Raw genomic sequence first — 11915 nt, forward strand, 5'->3', positions numbered from 1 at the left:
AAGAATGTTCCTGTGAGGAGGCCTAAAGACTAAGCAAGTAAATGGTAGAATGATCTTCAGGGAAGACCCTAAAGTCCCTTGTTTGTCCTGATTCTGTATTAATCTAGTCGTCTGGAGCTACTTTGGAGCCCTTTCTCCCAGGAAGCCAGAAGCTATTTTCAGAGAGACAGGGTTATTTTTTAATTCTGGAGGTGAGGCCCAGGGCTGCAGAAGCAGGACCCCCCACCCCAACAGCCCTATCTAAGAGCAAAGAAAGCCCAGCTGTTCATTTTAAATTATTTTATTTTATATCAAAAAACCAACCACAATAATAACTTTAAAGACCCCACACAGTATAAACGCGAGAGTTTGGAGAGTTTGGAGAGTTTGTTCATGTCCATGTTGACACCAGAACTACTATTAAAGTGCAAGTTTTGTGTTTTGTTTTTCCTTGTGCAATTTCACACACACACACACACACACACACATGTAAACAAGTCATTTGGCTATGATTTGACCCACACCCTCCTCAGTTTCTGGAGGGCAGAGGCTTTGGCCAGCCTCCTGGCAATGTGGAATCACAGATGAGATAATGCCCCGTTTGTCCTGACCCCACCGAATCAGAGAGGGGCCGGATGGTTACTTGACGCCTAACAGTGGATGATGAACTTCACTCCCTCTCCGCACCCACTCCCATTCTCAGGTCTCTGAGGAAAAGAGGACAGATCCCCCTCTACTGTACCCGGTCCCCCCTTGTGGTGGGAGTGGGGACGCCAATGGAGGAGGGTCAGAGGTGCGAGAGTCCCAGTCTTAGCCAGTTCTTTGCTTCCAGAACAGATGACTGTCCCTTCTCAGGTGGCGCCTTCCCAATGCGCAGGCCTGGTCTGGGGAGGGAAGACACCACAACGGGCGCTCTTGAGGCCCGAGGCACAAGGGCTGGCCGGGGAGTCGGATTTTATTTTTCAACCAAAAAGGTCCTCCTCGGGCTGGGTTGCATCGCCAGCCGGCGGGACTGGGGCTCCTAGCTGATGACGCAGCGCTCCTTGTCCTTGGCCTGGCTGCCGCCGCTGGCCTTCTCACGGATATACATGAGGTCGCTGTGCACGCTGGGCCTGCGCGCGAAGGGCGCCACGATGCCAAAGGCATCGCCGGGGTCGCTGCCGCCCCCACCGCTGCCTGCCCTCAACAGCTTCTTGTTGCGCAGCGCCTTCTTGTGCAGCACGTCGCAGTACTGCACCGACACCTTGCGGTGCAAGTCTGGGCTCATCTCGCTAGGCAGCTTGGCCATGGCGAAGAGCGCGCGAAACATCTGGTCCAAGCTGCTGTTCTTCTTGGCTGAGATCTCGAAGTAGGCGCAGCGCTGGGGGTCGTCGCCCACTAGCTGGTCAATCTCACGCTGCTCCACCTCCCGGTAGAAGTCCCGGTCCCCCTTGTTACCGCAGATGACCAGGGGCACGTCCACGTTCTCCTTGGTTTTGTTCTTGAGGCAAGATTTGGTGTCCAGGATCTGCTGCTTGAGCCTTTGCACCTCCTCAAAAGAGTCGCGGTTGTCCAGGCTGAACACCAGGATGAAAACGTCTCCTGTGGAGGGGACAGAAAGGGAAAAGGTGAGGGAACTGCCAAAGAGGCTCCTGCAGCCGCGCGAGGGGCGCTGACCTCTCCAAGTGGAAAGCGCAAAACTCGGCGTGCAGTCGCCAGCCCACGGACCGCGCTGCCAGCCCAGCCTTTGCCGGACGGCCCTAGTCTAAGAGTCCTCACCCCTCTTCCCGGCCGGCTGAGCCGGCTCCCCGCTTACCTGTGAGGATGGAGAGGCGCCGCATGGCTGGGAACGGGTGGTTGCCGGACGTGTCGAGAATGTCGAGCTGGTAGACCTCGCCGCGGATGGAGTAGAACTTGCGGTGGAAGTCCTCGATGGTGGGAGTGTAGGTTTCCTCGAAGCGGCCTGTGAGGAAGCGCGACACGATGGCCGTCTTGCCCACCTTGGACGAGCCGAGGATGACCATTCGGTAACAGTTCTTGGCCGGGATACTCAGCTCTGAGTCGCTCGGGCACATCTTCTTGATCATCGCAGCCAGTTTCATTGGGCAGGGGGCGCAGACCCTCCGCGAGGGCGGAAGCGAGGCGGGAGAAGCGCGAAGAGCGGCCGGGGTTGCGGGCGAAGCGGCGCTGGGCGGCCAGAGACCTTTGCTCTGGCCGGGCTTTGCTTGGGCTGAGTCTCTGGCGTAGCTCCGCTGCTCCTAGACTCTCAGGCTAAAACAGCTTTGTCCGCCTCACTGCGACCGCCGCGGCACTTATATGCAGCTCTCGAGGTCGCCCCGCCCTCCCCCGCCCCGCGCCCTCCCAGCTTCGCTGCGTCACGCCCGGCGGGCGCCCTTGCTGCCTCCCCGCCCTCCGGGCCTCAGCCAGCTGCTGCACCGCGTCTGCCCTTTGGGCGCGGGGAAGAAACTGAGTCCAGGCCCTGCGGATCCTGCGCTCTTACGCCGGACTGGGCACAGCTGCTGCCCGATCGTCGGGGTTCTGGTCCTGGCTGTGCCTCTGACCCTCTGTAACTCCGGGCGAGGACCCCCACCTAACAACACACCCGCCCACGTACACTCACTTTTTTTAGACTTGTTTCCCAAGAAAATAACGATAGTAACCCGTAATAGCAGCAGTATTTTCTGGGTGCTTGGGCGTACCGTATCTTTTTCAGTCCTCGGCTGAGAGTTCCAATGCCAGTTCCTCTGGCCAGTTATTCCCAGGAGGCGGGGGCCGCGGACGCACTTGGGGCTTCGTGCGCTGGAGTCGGCGCTGCACACTGCGGCCGCCAGGGAGCAGTAGAGGACCCGCGGGCAGCGCAGGGAGCAGCAGCAAGGGACAGCCGGTGGGGTCTGGGAACCAAGCGGCGCAGGCCTTGGGCTCTGGGCTGGGGCCCAGCAGAAGCTGACCCCCCCACTCTGGCGTTCCACCCCAGACCTCAGCCTGCTCCTTTCTCCCATCCAAAGACGCTCTGTGGCTTGAAGGGGTTCTCAGCCTTTCCAATCTGACAGCCAGTAGGCCAGAGGCTCGCCCTTCTTGGGTCAGGCCAGCATCCTTCTCCCTCCCTCGTTGCATTCGGGGCCTTTATAGTCAGTCGCGCGGGCCAACATTCCCATTTTGTAGTCGAAGGAGCTGGGGCTCAAAACCGAGGGGTGAGGGTGGGGGGCTGGGAGCATAACCTTCTCTGGTCCTCAATTTCCTGTCTTTGAAGGTGGTGATTCTTTTTCTGTTATTTCAGGTGAGAAAGCCCAAGCACTTTAGAAGGGCAGGGCCTGGTCATAACAATAACAATGAGTAGTAAATGACCCAGGAAGGGTGCAGTTTAGGGTTGATCAGTAACCAGAAGTAGGTCGGATGCTGAAGAAAGGCCCAGAAATAGCATTTGCAACTAATGCCCCAGGAGGGGTGGAAAAACCATTCTGGTTGTAACAGGCCAGGCTGTGTTTGCGTCTTGCTTTGATAGTGTTGATTTACGAAAAGCCCAAGGAGCCATTAGTGGACACCACCCACCCATCTGTGGGTTCTAGTGCCCCTGGGCTGGCATAGGTGCCAGCTGTTTACAGAGGAGGCCTGGCTGCGAACTCTCGTTTGCTCAGGGAGGGATTCTCAGTGCATTACATTCTGCCCCTCCCTGCAGAGCCAGAGTCCAGAATCCAGGGGTCTGCTCCTCTGCAAAAGAGTTTGACTCATCTACACCCAGGGCTCATGTGGACCCGGGAGTGTTGATTCTTATGTCCGGCCTCTTCTAAGTGATGGCACCCCTCCCTGAGGCAGCCTTAGTGGGCAGGAACTAGTATTCTCTCCATTGTACATATGGGGAAACTCCAGTACTGGGAAGTGACTTGCCGGGGTCCCACAGTAGTAACAGCAGCTGAGGCTGGAACCCTAAGGCCATCTGGCTCTCAACTGCCAGCTCTCTTCCCAATGACACTGACCCTCATGGCATCTGGCTTCTTTCTCACTTTTGCTGTCAGAAATCTCAAACAGAGCACCCAGATCTAAGATGTGTCAGCAGCCCAGGGCTCCTTTTCCTTCTTCCCGGGTTTGCCTTTGTGACTTGAGACCAAGCCCAGTCCTCGTCTGAGTGAGCACTGTGGCTGGGGACTAAAAGACAAAGATTCTGTGATCCCACAGAATCATCAGCCCGTTTAGCCCGGAACTGGCCCTGCACGGAGAACATGTGCACCCTGGCTTCCATCACCTCCCACTCCCGTGTCCTGCCAGTCACCTCGGTGTGTTTACATTGCCCAGGTTTATAATGGTTACATGCTGTTGTGCAGCAAATTCTTCCATTCCTGTGGGCTTGAGACATGCACTACAAACCATTTCTGAGGCCAGAGCCTGTCTGTAAATGCTGTTTACTTGCAGTGCAGCAGTTTCCCTACTCAGAATGAAAGGGAGATATGAGCATCTGCCCAAGTATTGGGGGCAGTTGGGGGGTCAGGTGGAAAGCTAGCCCCAACCCACAACTGCAGGAAATGTTGGCCACAAAGCCTGGTCTACAGTAAAAAGAATCCAGAAGGTTCTTGAAAGCTGATTTGAGAGAAGCACTGGGCAGCACTGCCAACAATGATGTCCCAAGCCAGGGCCCAAGCAGAAGTGTATAGACACTTTCAGTGACAGGTGTAGGTACACAGAGCACAGGGACCAAGTGCCAGAAGGACCCTAACATTCACCTCCATCCTGCTTCCTGTTGTCCATATGGCCCTGATCCATAGCTACCTGCTGAAAAAGAAGAAAGAGACCAAACAGAGCTGGCTTTCTGCCCCCTCTGACAGAGTCCTTCCATCAAGCTGAGATCGAACTGTGTGGCAGCTTCCTTGTCAATGGCAAGTTCTGTTCCCATCACAACAAACCCTCCCAGTAGAGACCAGCTCTGCCCAAGGCTCCCAGCTCTGCCCCAAGTCCCATCCCACCTCCCACAGCCTGTGGACCCATGGGTCACGATGCCTGCAGTTTTGCAGCCCCACTCAGGCTGTCTTGTATGTGCAGAGGTCCTGGCAGAGGGAATGAGCCCCTCCTTCCTAGCAGTATGCAAGCAGCGAAGCAGGGATCGATATGTTAGGTCAGACTAGATGGTGCTGGTGGCCCCTCAAACCTTAAGACAGATTCTGGATTCTAGAAATGGAAAAGAAGGCCTGGAGGACTCCATAGGCCACAAGAGAGGCACTGCTTAATTACTTGCTGAGTACACAAGCCAGGCGTGACCACAACAGCCACTTACAGATGGGGTGCGGAGCTATGTGCACAGTCTCCTAGCTGGAACGAAGGAACAGCTCACCTGCGCCCTCGGAGGGCTTGGGGCCTGCAAGGGAAGGCTGGGGACCAGGTGAATCCAGCCCTGCAGGCCGCTCAGCCAACAGGCGTCAGGCAGGTGTGGGCCCAAGGACTGTGAGAGGGAGCTGGGCACTGGGCCTGAGCCACCTCTTCCCCTCCATTGGACCAAGAGGTCCCATCTCTCTTCTCTAATCCCTCTCTCATCCTCAGAGGGGCAGACCTGGGTCCCTGTCCACATGCTGTCACTCAGTCATTTATTTGTCTGCTACCTGGGACAGGTTACCTGGTCTCCCTGCTTCCAAACGGTGCTGTGCCAGCCATGAGGCAGCAGCCAGTACAGGGCCTGCCACAGTGTCAGTGCAACAAAGTGCCCATCGTTCCCTTGGTCCCACTGTAGGCTAAAATACTGCTAATTAAATCTGGAAAAGCAAGTTGGCCCTCTTCTTTCCCCCAACCATAACACCTTCCCACAGCCCAGCACATGTCAGCCTTTGGGAGTGTCTTCGAAGCCAAAAAGGGATGGAAGGTCAGGCCCAGGGTTAGGCAATGGGCAAGGGACATTTGGACTTTCCTGATAACTCTTTTGTCCCCCACAGACAACATTCTGTCTCCAAGGCCAGCTCATCTGGGCTGACACCATGGCCTGGGGCTCAGAGCAAGTTGAGAGTCATGGCCCAGCATCTGGCAAGTACATTAGTGTGCAGGGGGCCCAACTCCTTGGCCTGCCCTCCAAGTGTCGGGTGCCCAAGGCTGACACCCCTCCCTAGCTCAGTCCTTCAAGGCTGCTACTTGGGGGTTCCCCAAGCTGGTTCTCACCTCAGGCCCTTTGCACTCACCACTCCCAATGCCCTCAATTTTCTCCCTCTTGTTTAAGAAAGAGTCTTGGCTCAGATGCTACCTCCTCAGAGAGGCCCCACCTCTGAGTGGCTCCACCATCATGTCATTTCTTAAGTTTGTGGTGTGACATTTTTCTCTGTCTCAGCATTTTCTGGTTAATGGTATTCATTCTGCTCCATTTTCTCTTAAATTTTTTATATAAGTATTTATTGAATGCATACTATGTGCAGGGCACTGCTCATAGGAATAAGTGCTAGGAATAGAGGAGTAGACAAAGCAGATCTCTGACCTCAAGAAATTTGTTATCGACCACTGGGGGGGGATAGATAGAGTATTATCTTTTATAATCTTAGGTGGTAAGGAGCTCTATGAAGAACACTTAGCAGATTGAAGAAAAGACAAGGAGGGGTATGTAACAGTACTCACCCTCCTCCATTATATGCAGATACTGTCTATATTTTTACTTCATTGCCCTGAGGGAATTCTTCTCAGGGGTCTCTACAGTGAGGAGTGGAGCTGTGCTCTGCCCTAACCTGATATAATTTAGTAAGATTTCAGCTTCAAACACTGAATCATTCCCATTCCCGTCAGGAAGGTTATGCCAACTCCTCATAGACATGCCAAGTCTCCTGCTCAGGGCCCAGGAACACCTCAAGCATGGGGATACACTCTGACTCGGTGTAAACAACTTTCAAGCAGAGCTGTCTGCAAAAATAATGTACTGTTCTGGAAGGCAGTAAATTTCCCTCCCTTGGAAAAGGCCCCATCCTGGGTTTACGAGTGTACATTCCCTGTGAGCTGGCAACCTTCCCCAAGAACTCTGGGCAGACAGGTGAGTGCACATTCCCAGTTCCTGGGGCAGAAAGGCCCAGGACAGCCTGGCCAGCTCCTGTGCTGCTCAGCAAATGCCTTGCTGCCAACTCTTTTGTGCAGAGAAGACAGCCATGCTTTTATTTTTATTTGTTTATGTATTTATATTCATTAGGTACTGGGGATCAAACACAGGGCCTTCATGGTGAGCTGCATCCCCAGCCATTTTTCTTTTCTTTTGGTGTTTTGAGACAGGGTCTCACTATGTAGTTCAGGCTGGCCTTGAACTTGCTGTGTAGCCCAGGCTGGCCTCAACCTTGCAGCGATCCTCCTGTCTCAGGCTCTCAAGTGCTGGGATTACAGGCATGCACCACCACACCCAGCTATCCCCACTCCTTTTTTATTTTTTACTTTTGAGAGAGTTGCTAAATTACCCAGGCTGGACTTGACTTGTAATTCTGCTGCCTCATCCTCCCAGAGTGCTGGGATTATAGGCATGCTCCACTGTGTACAGCTCCACAAACCATGCTTTTAGAAAAGTGGAGGTAGCTGGGCATGGTGGTGCATGTCTATAATTCCAGCACTTGGGAGGCTGAGGCAGGAGGATTGCTGCAAGTTTGAGGCCAGCCTGGGCGACACAGTGAGTTTAGTCTGCCTGAACTTCATAGGGAGACCCTGCACCCACCCACACACACCCCTAAAAAAGGGGGGGGGAGATCTGATCAAGGGTGCAGTGTTCAGAAGCAGCCACAGGACCTGGAACTGGGCAGAGGCACAGCACTCCGCCCCACTCCTGGTCTCCCTCCCCTGTGGTGCCCACCCACTGGCAGCTTCCCTGGGCTCACACCACTACTGGAGGAGGTACCTCCTTGGAGCTCACACTCTACTGGTCCGCCTGTTAGCCCAAGTGTGTGGTGCCCCCAGGCACTGGCAGAAAGTCCCACTTCTAGCCTTGGAGATTTCTTAGTTCTAGCCTAGCACTTTGGGCTTCAATACCTAAAAAAACCTAATGTTCCAGCATAGACTGCCACTCAGGGTGAAGCTTAGTGAAGGCAAGAACAAAAAGGGTGGCATGAGGCTGTGTCCCCGCCAGTGTTAGGAGACCTCTGTGGGCCCCTGTGTCATTTGGACTGGCTGGCTCTGCATCCCACGGAAGGTTGTGCGAAGACTGGTCACAGAAGCATCCTGCAGGCAACAAGCTGGGGGAGCCTGTGGACCTGCACGCAGGAACACCACCCTGGCTGGGCTCCACTGGGACACTGCAAGACGCAGACCCAGTGAGGGCAACAGTGAGGAACATAGGTGGTGCTGGAGCAGAGCCTGAGGCTCTCAGTTTCTTAAGGAATTGGTTTGAATGCTATCATAGCACTGTTTTTATGAGTTAGAAATGGTCAAACTGGCTGGGCGTGGTAGCACACGCCTGTAATCCCAGCACTCAGGAGGCTGACACAGGAGGATTGCTGGGAGTTTGAGGCCAGCCTGGGATATATAGTGAGTTCAAGGCCAGCCTGAACTACATAGTGAGACTCTGTCTCACAAAACAAAACAAAACAATCAAACTTAGGCACTCTCGTGAGGTTCCCCTTGTCATATCTTAGCTCCAGCAGGATACACAAGTCCAAAGCTAACAGTGGGAAGAAGTCCATGAGTTCTCACACCTGCTTAACTTTCTCCCGTCAAAGCACAGGACAGGCCCAAGCCCCTGAGGTGCCTTTGGGTCCCCACCCAGCCAATTCCCTCTCCCAACCAAGCTGGCTTCTATCACACAGGTCTGTGACATCCATCCAGCTATCAGCTGTGTCCCTTTTCCTCACTGTAGAGGAGCCAATGGTGTGTGGATGGTTCCTGCTGATGGACACCTGGGCTGTAAGGAAGCAAACTGCTGGAGGAAAGGGTCCAGGCTCTGGGCCCCTTGAGTATTCTCAGCTGTGAGAACCCATGCGGACCCACTGTATCCCAGGGAACACAGAGAGAGCAGGGCGAGTGAAGTGCCTCGGGCAGCCCTCCTGCCTTGAAGTCTAGGCTTATATGCTTCTCTCTGCCTTGTGCCCACCTCATAGCTTACCCTATTTCTCCTGCTGTAGTTTGGATCTAGAGTGTCCTTCAAAGGCCCATGTGTTGAAGGTATGGGCCCCAAACTATGGTGCTGTTGGGGGTAATGGAGCCTTTAGGAGATGAGGCCTGGTTGGAGGATACAGGGTCACTGGGATTGTGCCTTTGGAGGGGATGTTGGGATCACAGCTTTTCCTTTCTCCGCTTCCTCTGCCATGTGCAACCACCATGATATACTGTCACCATAGGCTCAAAGTACCAAGCAGTCATGGACTGCTCGAAAATTATGAGCCAAAATAAACCTGTCCTTGTTTTAAGTAAGTTTATCATCTCAGGTGTTTTTTTTTTACAGTAATGGAAAGCTAACACAACCCCAATCGATTGTACAAATACACCATTTACTAGTAGTCCCAGTGAACCCACCACAGGACAGGATTAGAAGTGGCCAGCCAGGAGATCCACAGGAAATACATTGATGTTGATGTTTTTAAAGTCATTGAGATGAGACTGTGAAATGATGCAGACATGATGGAAAACAGTCTAGCAGTTATTTCAAATGTCAAACGTGAGTCACCATGTGACCCAGAAATTCCACTCCTAGGCAAATAGATACCCAGAAGAAATGTGTCCACATAAAAACTGTAGACAAATGTTCACAGCAATATTATTTACAATAGACTAAAGGTGGAAACAAGCCAAGTTTCCATCAACTGATGAATGGATAAACAAGATGTAGTCCCTCCATACAATGGACTATTTTTAGCAATAAGAAGGAAAGAGGTATCACTATGGCTTGAAGGCCTTCCCAAAATGCACGGTGAAACTTAATCCCCATGGGAGGTATTAGGAGATGGAAATTTGATCCAACTATAGTGTTAGGAGGGGAACCTTGGGGAGGTGGTGCAGGTTAAATGGGGCCTGCAGTCCAAAGGGATTGTGACTTTGTAAGGAGAGGAGGAAAGATGTAAACCAGAATGTTCTCTCACCATGTGATGCTCTGCATCACCTTGGGTCTCTGCAGAGTCTTTGCCAGCAAGAAAGTTCTCACCAGATATGGCCACCTGCTATAGTTTGAATGTTGAATGTCCCCGAGAGGCTAGTGTTAAAGCCTGGCCCCAGGATGGTGCAATGAGAGGTATTAGAGCCTTTAAGAAGTGGAGCCATGTGGGAGGTCTTTAGGTCATTAAGGGTGTTCCCTTGAAAGGGGCCACTGGACCTTGACCTCTTCTCCATTCTGTTTCCTGGTGATGAGGTGAGATGCCTTCCATCTATGAAGTGCTGCCTTGCCAAAGGTCCAAAGCAACAGGACTGACTGATCATGGATAAGAACCTCTACGACTGTGAGCCAAGTAAACCTTTTGTCTTTATTAATAATCTCAGGTATTTTGCTATAGTGACAGAAGCCTGGCCACCCAACCTTGAACTTCTCAGCCTTCAGAGCCATGAGCCAAATAAACCTTTATTTATAAACTAATCTGTGATATTCTGTTATAGCAACAAAAATTCAGACTAAAACAAGGTCTGGGTGCCGGGGATTTAGCTCAGTGGTTTCACCACTTGCTGCGCAAGCACAAGGACCCGAGTTCGATCCCCAGTACCGAAAAAAAAAAAAACCCAAGGTCTGATACCTGACAGAACATGGCTGAACTTCGAAGACAATGCTGGGTTAGGGTGTGGCTCAGTGGGAGAGCACTTGCCTAGCATGTGCAAGGCCCTGGGTTCAATCTCCAGCGCTGAAAAGAAAACATTATGCTAAGTGAAGAACCATACACAAGAGGGCAAATACTGTACTGTGATTCTATTTCTATGAAATGTCCAGACCACAGATCCAGAGAGAGAAAGCAGAGCGGTCATTGGTCAACACTGGAGATTTTGGGGGTGACAGCGAAGGGGCAACAGGTGATGGAATATCCACCACATATATGGACATATGTGACTGTGGTGATGACTGTACAACCCTGGGGATAAACTAAAGGCCATCGCATTGTCCGTTCTGGGTAGATAACTTGTATATGAATTATATCTCAATCAGGATACTGGCTGAGATTCTATCCCAAGAACAACAGGGGGCTGCCAGGGTGTCCTCAACAATGTGGGGGTGGTGATGTCTTGGGGAGACACTCACAGTGCTGAGAGTGGGAGGCTGGATGGAGACTAAAGGAGCCAGGGCAGCCAGGCTGGCCCTGCTGGTTGTGGGGAGCTCAGGCTTCCTCCTCCTGCAGCCCATATAGTATGATGCTGACGGGCTAAAAATAAAGCCAGCCACGGAAAATGCTGGGCCTGACAGGGAGACAGGTGGAGCAGGCCCCAGGACACGGTGGCGACTCAGGGGTGAGCCTCTCTGGGAACCTCCTGGTGCCAAGCATCCCCTCAGGGGAGCAGGGAAGGAGGCCCAGAGAAGGCTCTGGTACTGGCAAAGGGCTGTTCCTGCTCCTGGCTCAGGCTGAGGGCACTCTGGTGCAGACCTCAGGGCTGCCTGCAGGGCACCTGGGATGGTGAGCACACAGGTGAGTGACAGCATGGCTCTGTGGTCTCAGCACCCTCTGTCCACCAAGAGGGAACCAGGAAAGGCAATGCACCAAAGAAGAGGCAATGCAGGGGGTGTCCTGGGAATGCTGGGCAGGGCCTGAGGACAGGTACATGGATACCAAACTAGCTGGGAGTCAAACTGCGGCCACAGCCCAGTGAGTCACGTGACAAGGGACCCTTCCTCTTTGAGGCCTGGAGTGGAGATGCCTCCTGGCACTGGGAGGCCAGCCTGGTCCTGTAGCCCTCAAGGGACATCCTGCTTTGAGAGGGAAGGAGTGAGGTAAAGAGGGAGAGGAGGAGGAGGAGAGGTTTTCCCACCTAAGCCCTGCCCTGCTCTGGCTCTGTCCTCCCAGAGCCCCGAGCTTGCTTTCCCATGGAGACGAGGACAAGGATGGAGAGAACAGAGCGGGGAC

General features: G+C 53.2%; 1 protein-coding gene across 1 annotated transcript; it reads right to left on the reverse strand.

Annotated features, from left to right (window-relative positions):
* Positions 1-264: 264 nt before the first annotated feature.
* Positions 265-2263, reverse strand: Rasd1 (ras related dexamethasone induced 1). The gene is made up of 2 exons (XM_004868718.4): positions 1775-2263; positions 265-1560 (listed from the first exon to the last, which is right to left on the reverse strand). The coding sequence occupies exons 1-2, from the start codon at positions 2058-2060 to the stop codon at positions 1001-1003; spliced, it is 846 nt and encodes a 281-aa protein (XP_004868775.1). The 5' UTR covers positions 2061-2263; the 3' UTR covers positions 265-1000.
* Positions 2264-11915: the final 9652 nt, after the last annotated feature.

The sequence above is a fragment of the Heterocephalus glaber genome, unplaced genomic scaffold, assembly GCF_053883595.1.
Source record: "Heterocephalus glaber isolate CG9 unplaced genomic scaffold, H.glaber_assembly_v1.0 deba00001813, whole genome shotgun sequence".
Classification (NCBI taxonomy): Eukaryota; Metazoa; Chordata; class Mammalia; order Rodentia; family Bathyergidae; genus Heterocephalus; species Heterocephalus glaber.